The sequence below is a fragment of the Cebus imitator genome, unplaced genomic scaffold, assembly GCF_001604975.1.
Source record: "Cebus imitator isolate Cc_AM_T3 unplaced genomic scaffold, Cebus_imitator-1.0 Scaffold70, whole genome shotgun sequence".
NCBI lineage: Eukaryota > Metazoa > Chordata > Mammalia > Primates > Cebidae > Cebus > Cebus imitator.
The window spans coordinates 677,284-698,339 of record NW_016107385.1 but is presented as its reverse complement, the minus strand read 5'-3'; the positions used below and the strand labels follow the sequence as shown (position 1 = coordinate 698,339).

The following is a 21,056-nucleotide window of genomic DNA, read 5'->3' as shown; positions in this document are numbered from 1 at the left end:
ACTGGTTTAGGATTTCTCTCCACCTCAACTCCTAATACCACCCTAGCTATCCAAACATTCATTTGCTGACTCTTTAAAAACACATTTTAGCAGATCCTGGCTTCTCCAACAACCTTCATCCCTGTTTCTGCTTTAATCTTCCCTCACATGTCATCACCCTGGAGCCCTTGTTCTACAATCAAAATCTCTGTCTTTCCATTTCTCCCACTTACACTCTACGTGCTCTTTAACTTTACCAAAGCTTTCAGCTCTTCAAAACAGCTATCAATTCTACATGTCAATCTACCACTTCAAGCTAACTTTTTCTTTAAAATCTCTACTCTGTCAATAAAGTGTATGACGTACAGTGTGGTATAAATACTGCACAATTTGAATCTCAGTTCTACCACTTAACCCTTTTGTGTGGTCACGGCAAGTTACTAAATCTTTCATGAGTTTCAGTTATCTCATCTGTAAACTAGGGATAATACTTAGCTCACATGATCATTAGAAGGATCAAATCTAACAGTGACTGACAACCAGTAAAACAATTTGATAGACTTCTGTCCTAGGCCTTGCTTCATCAATTACACCATCCCTTAAGTCTTTCTCTTCCTCTCCACTACTGACATCAGCCAACAAATAACTTCAACTACTAATTTCGCCCTAAATGACTGGCATCTACTCTGTGACTTCTCTGCTTCATCACTTCGTATTTTCTCTTTAATATAAAGCAAGCTGGTCCAACCGGCCGCCCACAGGGCCCAGGGGACGCCTGCGGCAGGATGGCTTTGAATGCAGCCCAACCCAAATTTGTAAACTTTCTTAAAACATTATGAGGTATTTTTGTGATTTCTTAGCTCATCTGCTATCTTTAGTGTTAGTGTATTTTATGTGTGGCCAAAGACAATTCTTCTTCCAAAGCAGACCAGGGAAGCCAAAAGATTGGACATCCCCAACTTATAGCAAAACCTGACTTCTGTCCTCGTTAGTGCTCCCACAAAGGTCAATGACATCCTAACAGTTAAATCCTTGTCTTAGAAATCACCAACCTAATCTTTCTGCCATATCTAACACTTTCTTAATATTCCTTTTTCCTTGGCTTCTATAAAACTTTCCTGTTAGAGCTCTCCTACCACTTAAGCCACTTCTGTCTTTTGGTCTCTCTTCTTTCTGCTGCTCTCCTTTAAAAACACTGCTGCTTCTCACTTGCCATCCTTCCATTATTACTTAGTATTCTCCACGGGCAATTTTCCACTGGCCTCAACTACTATGTATGCTGAAGATGTCACTATAACTCTATCCTCTTAACTTTTTTGAAAACTCAACCTATAGTTAAAGCACCTTGTTGGACACTTTCTACCTTGACATCTAGTAAGCACCCAGACCAAAAAAAGATCAAAACCGGTTTATTTTCCCATTTAAAAAACCGGGTCCACCTCTATTCTCACCTTTATTTAAAAGCATTACAGCAGCCTAAATTTCAAATGTTCAAGTCATCCCACAACCTTCCTACTCCTTCCTTGACGTTGAGCCAAATCATTGGACATTTGAATTTCTTCTCATGAGTACCCAACAGCTGTACTCCCAGATGTTTTGTTCCCTTATTACATCTTCCTCATCAACTGAAGTTCATTTTCTTCTCTCTCCAATCAACTGTCCTAACAAGCCCTACTTTTTACACAAATTGGATTCATAATTCCCTCACTTAAAACACTGATTCCCCACTGCCTATATGATGAAGACTTCACCTGGTGCCTCTCATTAAGTATCCTTACTGACTGAAGATAGTGGTGGTGAGGTGGGAGGGTAGTCAAAGAACAAATTTTAACTCTTGAGTGTTTCATCTATAAAATTAATGGGAACTGTGTTCAAAATTAATGTTATTACTAAGCAGTCAGATAAATATTCCTCAACTTTTCAAGAAAAACTGATTTCCAGGAGCTTCTGCCATGCTCATCTTGTGTCTCACATTTTAGGCCTAGCCACCAGCCCTTGCCCCACGGTTGGCGATAAGCATAAATCTAGACTACTCACAATCTAGTTCCTCAACACCTTCCTTATGCCCTCACAATTCCTCCAAACAAGTGTATTCAAAAAGGTGTTGCCTTTCTTCCAACTTTTTCTTCTTTCTATGCTTGTCTTCTGCTCCCTCTCATCCTGGTTGGAATACCCTTCCCCACTTTCCATGCTTTCATTCATGGCTGACTCCTAAAATTCCACTTCTTTTCTGAAGCTTTCCTTCACACACAGTCACCATCCTGCCATCCGCTCCCAGGTAGAATCACTTTCTCCTTGAGCCTTGAAGAAGTTTATAACCAGAACACCCGTCACATTTCACAAGTTATCTATTTCCTTTGTTGGACTGTGATATCAACTTTAAAGTTTTACTTATCTTTGTATCTCCAAGGCTAAGGCAAAAGTCTAGTGCCTACCTAGTAAACATTCACTTGAATGCCACTGAACTCAATTTCTTTAGGAAAAAGTTACCAATGGTCCCTGTTCAAATCTATCCTGAAAGTGTAAAAAGTCAATATATATAATCCAGCAACTAAAATTCTGACATGTTTAATAATGCTTTTACATATTAAGGGGGAAACCCGAGAACTCCCCAATTCTAATCTCACAGTATAAAAATAAAAACAGTTAAGGCCAGGCACGGTGGCTCACACCTGTAATCACGGCACTTTGGGAAGCCAAGGTGGGCAGATAACCTGAGGTCAGGAGTTCCAGACCAGCCTGGCCAACATGGTGAAACCCCATCTCTACTAAAAATACAAAAAAAATTAGCTGGGTGGCTGGCACCTGTAATCCTACCTACTTGGGAGGCTGAGGCAGGACAATCACTTGAACCCAGGAGGCAGAGGTTACAGTGACCCAAGATCATGCCATTGTACTCCAGCCTAGGTGACAACAGCAAACTCAGTCTCAAAATAAATAAATAAACAAAAAGAAAACAGTTTAAAAAAAAAGTTTGGTGACTGTGTTGAGATTAATAAAACACTCTGAAGCCGTAAAAATTACAGTAACTTTGAAAAAGTGGCAACAGAAAAGACACAACTCACTAAATTTTACCTACATTTTTGGTAATCCTACTACAGGATGCTAATACATAGAAGTCATTAAAAAACACTGTGTATTTGTGAATGTAATTTCTAACCACATGAACAGCTCAAGCAAAATATGTTTAATGACATGCAATGGTATCACGAAATACTACCAGGAAAAAGAATTACATTCCACGTTCCAAGTTCATAATGTCCTTTAACCAAATTGTAATTTCTGTTATACAGATAAAATTTAGACACAAAACTACTAAACTGATATTAGACTGAAATTGAATTCTAATTACTCAAATTTACTAAAGGTTATTCTTTGCTCTCCAAACACAGAAAGAAATGCCTTGCAAGGTAATTCAGAAATTTCAGACACAAGGCAATTTCCACCAGTCAATCCTACATCTGAGTAACAGAAATGATATATTAAATATGGATTTCAGAAGTACAAAAAAAATCACTTAGAATTCTAGAGCTCTTGGACTAAAACCCTAAAGTAAATCCCACACTCTCATTTTAAATCAGAAAAATTAAAAATCTAAAACTCTAGAAAGCAGAAATTTGTCATAATTTGTTTCTGTATTTATGAACATTTACTTTATTATGGGCAGAGATTAAATTACATTTCTGGCATTTATTAAGATCATATCATTTATCTCCATTAATCTTCAAATGTGATAAAATGCATTGGTTTTCTTATATTCACCCATTCTTGCATCCTCAAGATAAACCCCATTTGACTATGAGGCTTTGTTTTCATTTTAGTTCACTGAATGGGGTTTGATTTGCTACTTCTTAAAAATTTGCAGCCACTATTTTGTAGTATTTCCTCTCCTATATTCTCTTATTTTGGAACTGTTAACTATATGTTGGAGTTATCCATCTTATCCTCATGTTTCTTACTCTTCCTACTTTATATCTCTACCTTTGAGTTTAGGCTTCTGTGCTTCTGTCCATTCCAGGAGATTTTAACCTTTTGTGTCATGGATGTTCTTAGCAGTCTGGTAAACCTTACCACCCTTTTCTCAGAACAGTATTAGGGGCCTAAAACAGCATACACAGTATTACAAAAGAAATTAATTATATTGATATAGTTATCAAAATATTTTTCATTTTGATATGGTAATAATGTGGTTCTTAACACATTAAAATATACAATCTAGCAATGGGTTAAATAACTATTATAATTTCAAATTAGTGATAACTATAAATGGTTTTTCAAGATAGCTCTAACAGCTAACAGCAATTGTGCTATAAGAAAAAAAATCTGTAGTTTCTATTGGTGTTATGGGTTGACTGTGTCTCCCTAAAATATATGTTGAAGTCCTAGCCCCAGGACTTTATTAGTTAAGATGAGGTCATACTACAGTAAGGTGGGCTCCTAATCCAATGACTGGTATCATTCAAATGAAGACAGAGACACACAGGGAGAACACTGTGATGATGAAGGCATGGAGTTATGCAGCTGCAACATAAGGAATGTGAAAGACTCCCAACCACCACCAAAAGATGGGAAGACACAAGAATGGATTCCGCTACTGGTTTTAGAGGGAACATGGCCCTGCTAGCGCCTTTATTTTGGACCTTTAGTGATTGTGAGACAATACATTAGGTGGTAGTGGTATTCTAAGCCACCCAATTTGTAGCACTTTGTTAGAGCAGCCATAAAAACTAATATATTTGCTGTCACAAGTATCTCTAATGCTGTCATGGCTTGTTAACATTTCCTTCAATTACGAATGTTAACAAATTTCAGTTAGAGATTAGTAAGAATAAATAATGTCTCATTTTCCTTCAATCTCACTAACACTGTGAATTTTAAGAGCTCTTTATCTATAGCAACATAACACCTTGGCATAAGATACATTATTAATAAACTGTTTTTCATTCTGAGTATTGTAAAAACAAAATCTCACAGATTTGTAATAATTTTGGTTCTGGATTCTGAGATGCTGCTATGACACAAAACTTACTATAAATCTAAACATTCAAGAATAACAAAATTCATTACCTGAGTTACCTTCTTAAACTAATATACAATTATCCTGTAGTGTTAGATCATTGATTTGTATAAGTGACCTAGTGAAAAGACGTACTTCTCTAAGTAAAGCATAAAGACTGGTACCTTGTCAGCATATTCCCTGTAGAACCACTCCAGTTGGTGTTTAAGCCCAGTAGTCTTTTGTTCACGTATTCATTCACAGACGGAGGCCATGCTTTTTTTTTTTCTTTAAACAAAACAAAGCAAACAAACAAAAAACAAACAAACAAAAAAAATGAGGCCTGAGCATGGTGGCTCATGCCAGTAATCCCAGCCCTTTGGGAGGCCAAGGCAAGAGGTTCACCTGAGCCCAGGAATTTGACAGCAGCCTGGGTAGGATTCCAACACCACAAAAAATTTAAAAATTAGCCAGGTGTGGTGGCACACCTGTAGTCCTAGCTACTCAAGAGGCTCAGGTGGGAGATCCCTTGTGCCCAGGAGTTCAAGGCTACAGTGAGCTATGATCAAACTACTGTACTGCACTCCAGCCTGAACACGGCAAGACCCGGCCGTTTAAAGAAAAAATACATAAATAAAAACCAAAAATGAGTAGTACAAAATTTTGTGTCATCAAAGATACATGGCTATTAAGCCCAACATAAAAATCTTAAAAGATTATGAATGTATGAACTGTTTCCAAATTTTGAATATTAATTGTTCAAAATGCATGCTCTTACCTCATCCTACCATTTCTACTCTAGGTCTTTCGTTTGCTTAAATACGTCAAAAATAACAATATGATAAAATTAACAAAGTCTAAATCATACACCATCAACAAAGGATGGGCCCATAATGATCCTCAGTCCAAATTCCTTGATTTACAAATCAGCAAACTGAGGCCTACAGAGCCCAGAATTACTGATTTAAAACACCTACCAAAAAATGTGTCTCCCAATGTCAAGTCCAGTGTTCTTCAGACTGTACCATACTGCACAGAAGATGGTAAAACAATGTACAAACGGCTTTTACATGAGTATTTAAATTATATGTATAATATAGTATTTAAAAACATTCTTGTTACCTCAAAACACCCTAAGAAGTTTTTAATCCATTTTATTTTACCATAAACCACATTTTGAAAGTAAGACTTCATTTTCCACCTTCAAAATTGGCAAAAAAAAAAAATTCTGACAACTGTACAGACATTTCAAAGTGTAAGCACTCACATATACTAAATACTTATTTTCTAGAGGACAATTTAGCAGAAAGAATAAAATCAAATATTTGCATCTCTTTTAACTCCATTCCTAAGACTATAAAAGTAAAAGATTTGGATGAAGACAGAATCCAGGATGGTATGCAACACTATTCAAAACTAACTAAAATATGCAACAACAGCAGATTAAAGCTAATGTATACCATATACTGAACATAATGTAGCCACTAAAAATTATATTCAAGAATATTTAATGACATTAGAAAATATTCACAATATATTAGGCTACAACTGCATCCACTGTGTAATTACATTCCATTGAGAATAAACGTGTGTGTGTGTGTGTGTATACACACACACATACACACTATAAAATGCTTGGATAAGGCATTTATAAAAGTGCTTGCCACATAGTAAAAATCTAATAAATGAATATGCTTCATCACCAACATAGTAAGAAAGGTTTTCATGTATACCAAAATGTTAACACCTGTTATCTAACAGTAGAATTACAAATAAATTATTATTCATTTTAGAAATCATTTTGTACATTATCTGAAATAAACTACGAGTCTTACATGGAGTGAAGCATTTATTAAACTGGCATTTTTAATGCCATTCCAGTTCCTACTGAAAGATGGAGAAGAAAAGCTGACTTGTCTTTACCAATCATTTCCCCAAACTGAGTAAGACTAGTCAAGTTCAAGTTATACAACTCCACAGAAAAGGCTAGATTGTTACACTTTTCCCTTAGGCACTTCTCAGTCACCAACAGCTGCATTTTAAAATCATGGAATCTGCTGCTGTTTACCCTTTCCTGATCAGTTTCACTTCTTTATCCCTAATCAATTGCTCACCCTTGGCACTAATGTGGAACCATGGGGGAAAGGGAGAAAAATTTAAAGAACTTAAAATTGATAAATAGCTGGAGATATGTATTCTTAAATTTTGAGCTTCCTATGCCAAAAAAGACACAAATGTCCACCTCCTTGTGGCTATAACACGGGTCTTCAAACACATCGTGTAACTCACAGGCCAAGCATATCCAAACATGACAACAGATAGTTTGAAGCCTGATCTAAGTTATTTCTCAAACTTGCAGAAACACAACATGTCAAAACTGAGGCCAATTTTAGTCTTTTCTTAAAAAAAATAGTTAGGTGAGCCTTCTTAAACAGGTAATAATTTACTTCTCCCATACTATTTTTCAACCTATTTTTCTAACACAGCTAGTGATCTCAAATGCATATATTCAGAGAAAACAAAAAAATGAGGTAATATAGCTCCATTAATCCAACTACATTTGTAGAGCATTTACCATCAAGGATGTGCTAGGCATATAAACAAAAGTGGGGGATTACATAATAGCAGTCATAGAAATATGTAATCACAATATTATATGATTTTAAAACTGATATACATATGTACGAAGTACTGAGGCAATACAGAGGGAAAGTGTTGAAAGAGGACAAAAGAGATGGTCTTCTGGGGAAAAATGAAGAATTTACAAGTTTTGTAAGGAGAGTAATTCTAGGCATGGTGTCATAATGTGTTAAAAATATGTAATTCATGATCATAAACTTTTAAGTGCGAAAGCAGACGGAAATTAAGTTGAAGCAACTACGAAGTCATTTAGCTGATTTTTACATAGGCCAGTTGAATAACAAATTTTTATATTACATATACACCACATCTATATAAATAAACATTAGGTGGCTTAATATTACACAGCTTTCCAATGCTTCCATTTGTTTCTAGAATGTTTTCCAATTTCCAATTATGTGTGTGTGTACATACATATACAATGTATGCAAAATGTATGGGGTGAACATATGTTTATTTACAAGTATCGTCAAACTTAACTCACCACTGGGTTTAATTCTTATGAGGCACTGAATAATATAACCACAAAAAATTTACTTCCTATTTATGAAACATAGTTCAAACTCAGATTACACCACAGCAAGTTTATCATAAGTGGTCTAATTCTAACGTAATTCCAAAATATAATACAATCCCAACTTGCTATGGGAAAGCCTAATACTGACACAACAAGCGTTTCTGGCTAATGTGAGCCTAATAAGCCAAATGCTTACATTTTAGCTACTTCACTTCTCCAAATGTTTTGGCCAAATTAACAAAAGTACATGTAGTGTTATATACACTCAATATCAAAGGACAAAGACTGTTTAGTATTATGTAATGTGCCTCTAAATGTTTAAAACTCTATTTAGAAGACTAATTCAATGTAAAATATGGTCCGGTTGTATCTATCACAAACATTTGACTGGAATGTTAAACAATCTCTACAAATTACCTACAAAACAAACATACATGTGGCTATTCCCTCTACTATTTACAACACAAAGTCTTTTGCTCTAGAGTACATTTATTTAACATTTTTGAGAAGTATGATTTTTAAATGTAAATGTGAAACAATCTAAGAAATGCTTTATTCTAGTCTAATTTATTTCTTCCTTATTTGGTTTGGCACTAAAGCAAAGCCTTAAATATAGTAGATCTACCACTAATTCTTGATTAAATATATTCTCACTATCAACCTAGAAGTTATCCATTTCACTACACAGAGCTTTACTTTCAAATAATAGAGCATGTACTAGAGGATTTCAGAATGAAGCCTTACTGGATTTTACCACAATAGCTATCTAGAAAAGGTTAATGGTTTCCCAAGAAACTGGGGATTTTCACTTTTCTTGAAGGTTTAAATCAGGTGAAAAAGAAACTAAAAAATGTTAAGAATAGTCCTTTCTATAATTAAATCCCTACGAGCAATGACTTTTAAAAAAGAGAAAAGAAAAGGAAAAAAAATGTAAGGCCCAAATAAAATCCGTATTACAGGGCAGTTTTAAACTGTACTAAGGCCTTAATCGTTTCTGCCATGATACATATCTTTCTTCACAATATATGATTATAAATAATAAATTGCCATTTCAAAACATTAGTTCACCTATTAAAGATGAAAAACAAATTACCATATTAAAAGCTACATTCCAAATAAGTTCACTCTTTGTAGTTTATCTAATGCACAAGCAAACAGTGCTGGCTCTAGTAAAACTGATTATCAGAAGAGCACATTATTTTCTAATATAAAATACTTTTTACAGTAAAATCCCCAAGATTTTGATCCTATGAAGAGTTAACCAAAATATTATGCTTATTAGTATTGCCCTACCCAAACTAATAGGATTACAAAGCTCCTAGGGAATAATGCATTAATTAATAAAGCAGGATACATTTCTGTGAAAAAACGATTTTAAAAGTCTGAGTGAGTGAGATAATTTCCAAGCTGTCCCATACTAAGTACATCTGGATTTTAAAAAGAAAAATGTTTAAAGCAATCCTCCCACTGAAGATTGCGATTTGGTGTTTGAAATACCAACTTCTTGGGTATTAAATCATTGAGAGTATTTTCTCATTTACTGCAGCAGCAGTAGAATGCACTATCACGATACGAAAAAACCTGCTTTGTCAATTTATTTATGGCAAGTGTTTTTAAAATGGCCATTTAGAAAAAATATATTTTGCTTGTGTTAATTCACATTCCACCATCTGTTTTATTAGCTGCAACAAGGAAACAAGAAGATATTCACTACTTTAAGAAAAAAATTAAGCTGGTAAGAAATCTTTTCCCATCTCTAAAAGAAAACTTAACATTTTTGATCCAAACTATTTGTTTGAAAGATACCAATAAAAGTTATCGTCATTCCGTTCAGCATTTTTAGCACTTTTTATCCTAAAGAACCATTATCTGAGATAGATTTCTTGATCTCCCTCAAAGTAGGTCTAATCTGCAGAAGGCAGGGAGACACTGTACTGCACTGTGAATGGACAGCCAGGTATTTTATGAATGGAGGCGATCACGTGATCCCAGCACCTCCCCGAACTGATATTTCCCACATAACTGTGTCAACAGTCTCAGAACAGGGGTAGTTGTTTGTGTGTGCCTATGTTTTTTAAATGTGACCTAAAATTTCACATTCTTCTTACCTTCTGAACTCAAAAATCTACACGCAGACAAACAAACTGCGAATTTTTTTTCTTGGGAAATCCTTTCAAGATGTCCAAGGTGATGGCTGTTTAATTATTTTTTTTATGAATGAAGAGTGTGCTATGCAAATGAGGGCGATTCACAAAAAGAGAGAGAACATGGCTGCCACTTCTGCTTCTACACTGCACTGACACTGCAGCAAAGTACCTCCTTCTACACCCGCTCAGCAGAAGCGTGTGTTTTGGGGTGGGGAGGGAGCGAGGGGGTAGGAAACGTTGCTTGGCCTTTCTTTAGCTATTTTATGTTAAACAGGACTCGGCACTAGGCTTTATAAAGTTCTTTCAAAAAGGTCTGACTTCAGTAGTACACTGTATTTAAAGGAATGCATCCAAAGGACTAAGCCCTAACTCATTTAACTCTTTCCAACCCACTAAAGATAAACAAAAGTTGAACTTAATTACAAGAAAACGGATGCTAATATTCTGCTTGGAATTAAATCCCTTCTCAATACAAAAGTGTTGCCAACCATTATTTCTCCACGCAGCTGTTAGGTTAAAGCTAAACGTTTAAAAGACGAAGTATTTCGTTTTGAAAGCAAGGAGAAAGCCCAAATAGGCAAAAACTTAAACTGGAATGCTCTAGAAGCTGATGAAATCACCAACATATTCAGCAACGTAAATTCCGTTAAATCAACGTAAACATAGCTGAAAGGTAAAAATTTGCATTCAAAATTCTTCTCCGTTCCAGAAGACACGTCCAGTATTCACAAAGGTAAACTAGCTCAACATCTCCCACACTCCAGGTGTCCTTAATCCTATTAAATTCTTAAAATGTTTCCCTAACCCTATTTTTACAAGAATCTATAGGTCGTAAGTTTAAAAGGGGGAGGGGGAGAGAGTGAAGGCTTAAACGGTATTTAAGAGTCACTGACTCATCGAATTAAGATTCAAGAGCAGTTTGCTACAGGAGGTGCTCCCACACATTAGTTTCCAAGTGAAACAAGCTATAAAGGAAGCAGGATGGATACTGAAGGTATGGTGACTGGTATGTGAGTGAAAAGGGAGGGGACACGGGTCAAATGGCAAAGGGGTAGTTTCTACTCCACTTCCATCCATCCACATTATTCCATCTCATGGACGTACAATTGCCATCCTCTGCCAACACTTAATACCCTTCCCCAAAAGAAAGCAACTAAATGTGGGAGGGTGGGGAGGGGTGCTGCCACTAAAAATGGCTAAAGAAATCAGTTAACTCCAGAACAAGATGCACCGAACTCTCTAGGGTCCCAAGCTTTCCGGCACCCAAGTCTCGGGGGGCTCTGGGGGAGAGCCGAGGGCGGAGTGGGGGAGGGAGATTAGCAATCGAGATCAATGAGGCGCTTACTCGTTGTCAGAAGTCGCCGTCTCCTCGCTCATCTTTCCCTCACCGTGATCCGATCTGGAGATGGAGGAGCAACAGCAGGCGGGGGAGCAGCAGCAGCACCGAGGGGCAGGCGGCAGCGGCGGCCGGGGGGGCGCGGGGGCAGCGGCACAGGGGCCTCACCATGGTGGATGCCTCACCCAGAGCGGTGCCCCCCCAGCCGGGAACCCCGGCCACCCCCGCAGGGGGGTGGCGGCAGCAACCTCCGCCGTGGCGACCCCAGCCTCTTCCCCTGCCTCAGCGCCCAACAAGGGATCCGAGGAGGCCCGGTGGAAAGGGAAAAAGACAGGGGGCTGCAAAGGCTGACTGGAGAGCGGCTCCTCCGGCCACTGGGGTGGAGCGCAGCGGGGTCCGGCCAGGAAGGAGCCAGCAGGCAGAGAACCCGGGAGCAGAGGCGGCGCTTCCCTCAGGGATGCGGCGAGGAGGAAGCAGAGCTCCACTTGGTGGGGGCCGGCGGGGGGTTGCCGAGCCCAGGCTCCGGGCAGCGGCGGCGCGGTGCTGCCGGAGCCCACCCCACCATCTCCCGCCTCGCCGCCGGCGGCCCCTCAACCCCCGGCGACGCCTGGGTCGGTCCTCAGGCGCGGGCACAGCCGGGCGAGGGGCCCCGCGGCGGCGGATTCCTCCAGACACGCTCCAGCCGGGACTCCTCCTGAGGGGGGAGGAGGGGGCGGCGGGGAGCGTGTGAGGCGAGAGGCAGGCGAGCCGATCGCTCCCACCCGGCCGGAGAAGAGCAGACGGGCCCGGGGTCGGGGGGCAGGATCCCGAGAGGCGGCGGGAAAGAAGAGCGGCCGCAGGTCCCTCGCCAGCCGGTGCCCACCAGCAGATCAGCGGGCCAGCTCCTCACGCCTGAGAGAGGAGAGCCGCTAGGGGGGCGGCGGAAGCGCTCACGCCGCCCGCTCCTTCCGCCGCCGCTGCCCGAACCGGGGGCGCCCGCGAGAGAAGGAGGCGAAGTAGTCCCTCGCGACTTCTCCCGGCCGCCCGCTTCCCTCGGTGGCCAGAGCGGGCACGGGGTGGGGCTGCCGAGTGGGGTGCCCGGGCCGTGAGGGTGTGTGGGTAGGACTAAAAGCCGCGGCCTCCGCGCGAATCACTGCAACTCGAAGTCGTGTGCAGCATAGCAAGTTTCAGGAAAGTAGTTCCCTCCTCCCTTCATTTCCCAAATCGTAGTCGAGCCACTTAGCGGGGAAAGGGGGGAGGGGGGCGGAGGGATATCCTTCCTGCACTGTGCTTGGTGTGCGTGCGCGCCCTCCAAACTCTTGGCACGCCGCGAAAGGGGGCGGGGGTGGGAGCTGCGAGAGGAGCTGCATGGGAGGTTGCATTGTTGTGGCGCGTTACTCCCCGTTACTGGCTTGGAATATCCGGGTTGCTTGAACGAAGAGGCTAGAAAGACAGTGTGCTCAGAGGGGAAATCTGGATACTACTCTCTTCTGCCGTGTGTGTGTGTGTGTGTGTGTGTGTGTGTGTTTGTGTGTTTCCTTGCAGAGCAAAGAATGGAACTGGCATGAGTTCATCTTTAGTTAGTGGGGGTTAGAAGAAGGGACTGTGCAAAAAGAGCTCCTCCTGCCGTCCCCCGGGTTGCATTGCTGCAGTTCCCTAGCTGCATGCACGATTTGTGTGTGTGTGTGTGTGTGTGTGTGTGTGTGTGTGTGTGTGTGTGTGTGTGTTTTAACACCTCGCCTCCCTGCCTGGATTCTTACTGCGTAAGGGGTATGCTGTCAGGGCATTCATCTCCGAAAGCTGGAGTGATTGTTAATGGAGAACGACTTCCATTGAAGCCCAGGGTAGGCGTGTTACATGAATCTGGCGCAGCCAGAACGGAGGAAATAACTCCCGCTGCGAGTGAGGTTGCATAACTATACCGCAGGAGATGCTTCTATGGCACGAACTGCACCGAACGGAGGCGGACCGATTGGATAGACAGCTGTCATGAATGCATTGTTAGAGGACAATGTATGCATTCATCTCAAAAGGTTTTTGCACAGAAATCTACTGGGGTTGTGGGCTGGAGCCTAAGGTCAGCCCAGCCACAGGAGTCAGAGCTCCTGGCTCTGCAAATTCTATTATCTCTTCTCTATTTAGAAAACCAGCCTTTACATGAACCGGCCTAGGGGACTGAATCCCAAGCGCTCCCAAGTTCCTGATGCATCTTCCCGGATTTAAGTCTAGCCCTGCGTGCAATGTTTTTCTCTTCCTTCTCAGGTTTGTGCGAGCTAAGAATGAAGGTTGCCGCCGGTGCCACATTGGAGAGAACAATTGTCGAGGAAGAAATGAAGTTGAGAGAACCTCGCAACAAGGCAGCACTCTTCTGCCATCCCTCTAGGAAACGCAGGATTGTTGTTCTGAGAATGAGCGTGCACAGTAGTGCACTGATAACAGTGTTTTGCATGTAGCAGGTGCTTAATAAATGTTCAACGAATGAACAAAGGCGCTAAACCAGTCAGTGTGCCCCAAAACCACCCGATTGATTTCTGAGGTCTGATTATGTAACTTGCTTCCTGCCTCATCAGCGACATTGTCCTTACTCCGAGAAAGAAAGGGGCAATGTTGGTGATGAGAAACGGCGATCTAGACTAGACATGAGCTCTACACCTGCCTTTTTGAACTTATTCTTGTGAAGAACCTATACGTGAGAGTGTTGATAACTGGCCTCTTCCCCTTCCAGGACTACTGTTAACCAGTTAGACTGCTCAAGTTTCAATCAAGTCCCATCAGGTATAATCTGTGTCCTTATGCAAGTTACTAAAACTCTGGGCCTGTATAAAATGGGGATAATAGTACCTAACTCATAGAGCTGTTGTGCTGATGAACGAGATAATAATATACATAGTTACTTAGAACAGATTAAGAATTCACAGTAAGAACTCTATTAAGTCTTAGCTCTTACTATTATTTTGTCAGAGATAGTAAGAAACCCCATGGTAAAATAGTGGCAAGTGTTTTGAGGATTAAATGTAAAGCATCCAGTATTCTTGTTCATTCATTCAACAAATAACTGTCAGTTGCTAGACACATGACCTGGTCCTCAGTAAGCCACCAATAAATGAAATCGTCACAATTATTATGATTAAGTAAATACAAGGAAAGTTGGTCATTTGCAAAGGCCTTTCTCTTTTGAAGATTTGCATCTGTTCGAGGTTCTAGTGTATCAAGGAAATAGCCAGTACAGTCTTTGGGAGAAGATATGAAAACCATCTTGGTCATCATGAGCCAGGCACTGTGCTGGCTACTTCCACACACATTACTTACATAAAAGGAGCAAGATATGACCAATAGCCCAAATTAATGCTTTAAAGATTGCTCTCAACTCCATAACCGAGACATAGTCTCCAAACCATTCAGACTTTGGTGGTTCCATGCCATATCTAGGACACTTTTGTACCCATTCTCTGACCCAGTTGCTAAAGATCTTACCAACTTTTTTTCTTTAATTGCTTTAGTTTGGCAGAGCTCAAAGTCTTCTATGCTGAAGCAGTCAGAAATGGTGCTACTGCTTAGAGCCAAGAGATCTTCTAGTCTGTCAATCACTGGCGGCTCTATAGAGGCCTCAACTGATCTATCTGGGTGTCTGGACCTTAGGAGGTAAAGAGGCATGGTAACCAAAGACAATGTGTGAGGCCTTATTTGGATCGTGACTTGAACAAATATTTTTAAATTTGGGACAACGGGAGAAATTTGAACATTAACTGGAGATTTGATGATAACAAGGAATTCTTTTTTAAGTATTGGTTTATGGCTGTGTTTTCTTTAAGTCCTTACCATTCAGAAATATGTACCCTAAAATATTTAGAGATGAAATGTTATGCTTCAGAATAATCCACTGGGGTGAGGCATAGGAAGAATGAGTAAGGATATAGATGAAACAAGATTGATTATAGATTAATGATGAACACCTTCTGTTTACTATTTTATAATTTAAAATGTTCTGTAACAATTTTTTTAAAATACACTGCAAGTACTTACTTAAAATGCAGATTCCTAGACCTCAGCTCAGAAATTGTGATCACTAGGTCTGTAATGGGGCCAACCGTGCTTTTCTAAGTCTGCTAGGTACTTGGCCCTTTTTAGTCCTTCATTGTCTACTCCCCATTTCCTTGCAACCATTTTTGTCATCTCGTCCCCCAGCACATCCCTGATTGAAAGCTGTGTTCCAGCAACACAGAAAAGGGTAGCCCATGGTATATCATAAGCTTAGATAGATACTGATCAAGGCCAGAGGGCTAGTTCAGTTCAGAAAGGTAGATCCAGCCAAACTTGAAAAGCTATGTGAGAATCTAAATACAGATCACAGTTCTGTCTTAAGTGCCAACTCCGTTCAATTAGTACTAGTCAAGAAGAATTCCATGGCCACATTAGGGCTCAGCAAGAAAAGAAATACTTATATATGCTCAGTTGTGTTTTGTAGGTGGACCTGTGGGAAGGAAGCTAGTCACAAAACCGGTTATCACAACTATCTGTATTATTGTGCTCAGCTTTAGGAATTAGTCACAACCGTTTGATGACCTGTTAGAAGTAATTAATTATCAATAGCATAATTGGGCCAAAGAGGGAGGAACAGGAGCACAATTGCCAAGTAATTGCCAGTATAGGATCTGATCCAAGTTAAGAAAGGCACAAGTGGATTCTGAGTTCCTTGTAGGTATCAGACCAGGGTTTCTTCACAAGGACAGCAAAATGTAGGCTATTCTCACTGAGACGCTGGCAGATGACATGCCCTTCTCCAAATCAGTTTCTTTTCTTTTTTTCACATTGCTCAGGCCATAGTAATCATTTTTCTTATGAATTCAGACTTGGTCTTCTCAGATTATTTTTCCCTTTGCTGTTTACACTTGTGTTGCTAATTATTATTATATTATTGCTGATTCATTTTTTATGAGTTTATATTTGTTTTCCGAGTTAAATTTTCGTGACTGGAAGGTAGAGGCTGCCCTTCATATTTTTGGCATCCTTTTTAGCAGTGGTTTTAAGTAATAGATGCTTTTTAGGTGAAACACTATGCCAAGGCCTGGATTATGTATAAAAAGGAAGCTGTACTGACTCACACTGGAGTAGAAATCAGGAATCCTCTCTGGCTTCCCATTGGGATTTAATACTACTGCAGTTTAGCATTTCACATACACTGTGCCTTGTACTATAAGCTCTCAGCAGATATTTGTATTCTTGAGAAGCCAAAAGACAACCAGGCCAACATGTGAGTTTCTAAAAGTACATAAAATACAAGTGCACATTTGCATTTCTAAAATTACCCTTAACATTACTCCTTAGCAGATGTAATTAAAACTTTGTATTTTAAAACGAGTTAATGTATGCATAGATCAATGGAAGCTCCCTACTTTCATGGTGTACTTTGTTTAATAAATGTTTTTTGTTGTTGTTTTTTTTTTTTAGTTTAACCAGTCTCAGGGCTAATGAGCCCTGCCTCTCAGTGGAATTACTAAGTGGTAACCATGTTTCTAAATAGTTTCCTTGCCTCTGGCATGAGTCTGCTGCTCCATCACTAGGATTTCCATGTTCTTTCAAACTAATACAAAGTATAAAGGATAAGTATGCTATTTTCCTTTTATCCCTAAGGACTGCAATTGTTGGCTTGGTAGTATCCGGTGAGTGTGAAATCAGTTTACTTTTAGTGCTATAACTGCCTTTTACAGGAAGTTTCCACAAGATTAGGATGAGTACAAGGGAAATGAGCAGGCTGCAATTTCCTTTATTTTCTGTATAATCTTAGCAGGGAGGATGCTTACCAGACCCTACACTGCTAAATAAAGCACTTACCATTATTCTTCCAAATGGCTTTAGAATGCTCATTCTTTAAAGGTTATATCCCACTACAACAAATATGAAGGATTGAAATACCCGTCATAAAAGAATCCAAGACCACATGCAATACAAATTTGGTACAACAAAAGATTATAGGTTGGTTCCTTGGATTTCGCTTCAAGTATGGCATTGCCTTCTCTTTTAATGACTGCTAATTAACCATTGTATAGGATTACAACAGGATTACATTTAAAAAGTACATTGCCCTTCAGGAACTTACCTTCCTAACACCCTTGGCCAGTAGGTATTATTATTAACTCCAATTTACAAAGTGACTTGCAAACAAGATCAGAGAGGTCCCAGAGGTTACACAGTAGTAAAGGCATGGCTCGAGGTCAAACCCATATCATCCTCTCCTTCAAAATTCTGTGTGCATGGCTGTGTGTGTGTGTGTGTGTGTGTGTGTGTGTGTGTGTGTGTGTTATACATAATTTCTCAATGGTGGGATATTTGGTGGGATAGACTTTCAAGTCGTTACTACTTTTGAGAATGATTTAACAGGAGAATCCTACTTTTAGATAAAGAATTGAATTCCTTGGCTGTTATCAGCTGCCTTTTGTGGGCCTCAGGTACCTAAGTTGCCTTATACCACCAATTTTTAGAGCAGGGTCTGGGGACATCTGGAGTCTGTTTTGTAAATTGGTTGCTAAATCTAGAGCCTTGGTAGGAAGACTACTTCAATCTGGAAGTGAATTGCATCTGGTTGTCTTTGGGTGATGCTAGCAGATATTGATGATCATGGTAACCACTAGCTGTATGTGGCTGTGTATTCCTTAGGTATACTAGCCATGTTTCAAATGCTCAGCAGCCACAAGTGGTTAGTGGCTATCATATTGGACATCCAAATATAGAATATTTCTGTCATCACAGGGTGTTTTCTTGGATATGTTAATGGCCAAATGTGTTGTTGTAAATAACAAAAGTAGTTATCTCATTATTAAAGTAGACTTATAACAATGATTATGCTCTCAAATATATTATTGGTGTGAACTGGAGCACTGTGGATTCTCTCTCCATTGCCATTCATTAACTAAGGGTAAAAGGAAAGATAATTTTGTAACTATCTTTGATATTTGATGCATAAGTCTCTGATAAACCCACAGAAGATATGTATACTGGGAAGCACAAATTCATTGACTGATTTATTTTATAAAAAATGGTTTTAGTTTGTTTTGTTGGTGGTGGTTTTTGCTTGCTCTGTTGTCCAGGCTGGAGTGCAGTGGCACCATCTCAGCTCATTGCAACCTCCACTTCCCAGACTCAAGCGATCCCACCTCAGCTCCAAGTAGCTGGTACTACAGGTACACATCACCATGCCCAGCTAATTTTTGTATTTTTCGTAGAGAGAGTGTTTTGTCTTGTTACCTAGGTTGGTCTCAAACTCCTGAGCTCAAGCAATCCACCTGTATCAGCCTCCCAAGGCGCTGGGTTTACAGGTGTGAGCCATCATACCCAGCATATAAAAATGTTTTGTTTTGTTTTGTTTTTTGAGATGGAGTTTCGCTCTTGTTACCCAGGCTGGAGTGCAATGGCTCCTCGCAACCTCCGCCTCCTGGGTTCAAGGAATTCTCCTGCCTCAGCCTCCCGAGTAGCTGGGAATACAGGCGTGCACCACCATGCCCAGCTAATTTTTGTATTTTTAGTAGGGATGGGGATGACCAGGATGGTCTCAATCTCTTGACCTCGTGATCCACCCACCTCGGCCTCCCAAAATGCTGGCATTATAGGCGTGAACCACCGCACCCGGCTAAAAATGTTTTAAGTGTCCATGTTTAATATTGCAAAACCTTGCCACTCAAAGCTGCAAAGCTTTACCTAGAAGCTTTTCAGAAATGCAGGTTTTTGGGCTCTACGCCAGCCTTTCTGATTTAGAATCTGCATTTTAACAATATCTCCATATGATTCTTCTGTGCATTAAAGTTTAAGAAGCCCCATTGTAAGTAATTCCTTTATCTTTAATAGCATCCCTTGCTAACCTTGTTCTTCAAGGCTGTCCAGTCTTCAAATACCCAAAAGTCAGATAACCCCGTCACCATTTCTAGCCCTTTTTCTGTGCTCCCCACCCCGAAACAAGAATTTTATTCCTGTTTTCCTTTAGCCTCTTTTTCCTGGCCTGTGACTTGGACCACTCAGCACCTTTTCTCTGCTCATCTCTGGATTAAGCCCACTGCTCACACTTAGATCCCTGCAGTCCTGGCAGGGGACTGTGGCCTAAACAGCTGCTCCCTGCTTTCCCTCTTTTCTCTAAAATCTCCCCGCTTTTCTAAAAGAAAATAGTCACCACCACCACCACCGCCCCCCCACCTCACCCCTGCCGCAATTCTCTAGCTTACCTGAAGGTTTCCTTCTCTTCCCACTGCAACATCACACTTTGTAATCAGACTTTTTCACGCTTTATTAGGCATGTGTAAAGCCTGGTGCATCCACACGAATCACGCAGGAGACCTTAAAACTTTGCATTTTGTTGTAGCTTCCATGTACTCCACTGTAATTTCAGAAAGCAAAGCAAAACAAAACAAAACTTAAGATCCTGTATTTTCATGCAACATTGGCCCCTCCAGCCCTCTGTGTAGGCAGTCTGTGTGTGCAGTTTAATAATTATAATTCAAAGTCAAAATATAGGTAGAGATGGGAGGAGAGCTATAAATACAATGTCAGAATTCAAGAGAAAAATAGCAGTTATTTTTATATATTATATTTTTATATGTTTGCATAACATTTTATATTATTTTAATATTTCCATTTGGTTTTCCATGTCTCCCTAGCTATATTGTAAGATTTTGGAGAACAGTAAAAATGCTGTTGGCAATCATTTATAGAGGAGATAAAGCAGGACAGTGCTCATGGGGCTAGAAAGAAGATGACTGTAGACATGTAGGTGGTAGAATCCACGGGACTACTTTAGGTACAGGGAAGAGGCCTGCTTTCCAGAAACTTCCAGTCTGGCTAGGGAGACATAGAACCAGAAGGAAACATTTAGATATTATAAACTGCAATATGACTAAATGCCACAAAAAGTAATTAACTTGTTTTTCTTTAATGACACTAATCTGATTAGCATCCTTAAATGTGTCTGTTTTGAAGTTCTATGATATTATCTTTAGTACTTTTGTATAAAGAAATAAAGAATACACACCCGAAGGAAAATTTCTGTGTTTAAAAATGCTGAAAACTTCAGTTCAGTGACATCTGGCCAGTTGTTACATCACCAGATGTAATGAGAATCACATGGTCCCCGGCCATCCCTGTCCTTAAGTGATCACATATATCTCCTGATATTTTCCATAAAGCTTTTTGGAATTGATTTGGGAAAATAAAATTGCTTTCTGTGATCTTAAATTAGTTGATCCAGAATATGTCTTAGAAATGTAATTATCCTTTATATATTCAATGATACTGTCCGTAACTATGTATTTGTTTAATGTCTGTATTTAGCTAACCATAGTGTCCAAATTTTATAAAGTCTCAAATTTCATATTATCAAATTATTTTGTGTGATAATTTGTAAAGTGAGATGTCAGATAGACATTTATTATATGTTATTTTATTATAGCAATAGTAATTTATTATTCTAATAGGACAACT

General features: G+C 39.8%; 1 protein-coding gene and 1 long non-coding RNA gene across 3 annotated transcripts in view; one reads left to right on the top strand and one right to left on the bottom strand.

The window, feature by feature from the left end:
• The window catches only part of SPRED1 (sprouty related EVH1 domain containing 1), a 114,881-nt gene extending 102,368 nt beyond the window's left edge, over nt 1-12,513 (bottom strand). The window contains exon 1 of one of the 2 annotated variants that reach the window (XM_017530903.1): nt 11,625-12,513. In XM_017530903.1, the coding sequence (XP_017386392.1) occupies nt 11,625-11,656 (32 nt within the window). In that variant the 5' untranslated portion in view covers nt 11,657-12,513. The remainder of the gene's footprint in view (nt 1-11,624) is intronic. The other variant, XM_017530904.2, reaches the window with a different exon arrangement.
• Nucleotides 12,514-13,306: 793 nt separating this feature from the next.
• On the top strand, nt 13,307-17,848 carry LOC119471697. The gene is made up of 3 exons (XR_005200760.1): nt 13,307-14,130; nt 14,320-14,369; nt 15,103-17,848. It is a non-coding gene; the product is annotated as an uncharacterized LOC119471697 (long non-coding RNA).
• The last annotated feature ends 3,208 nt before the right edge of the window (nt 17,849-21,056 follow it).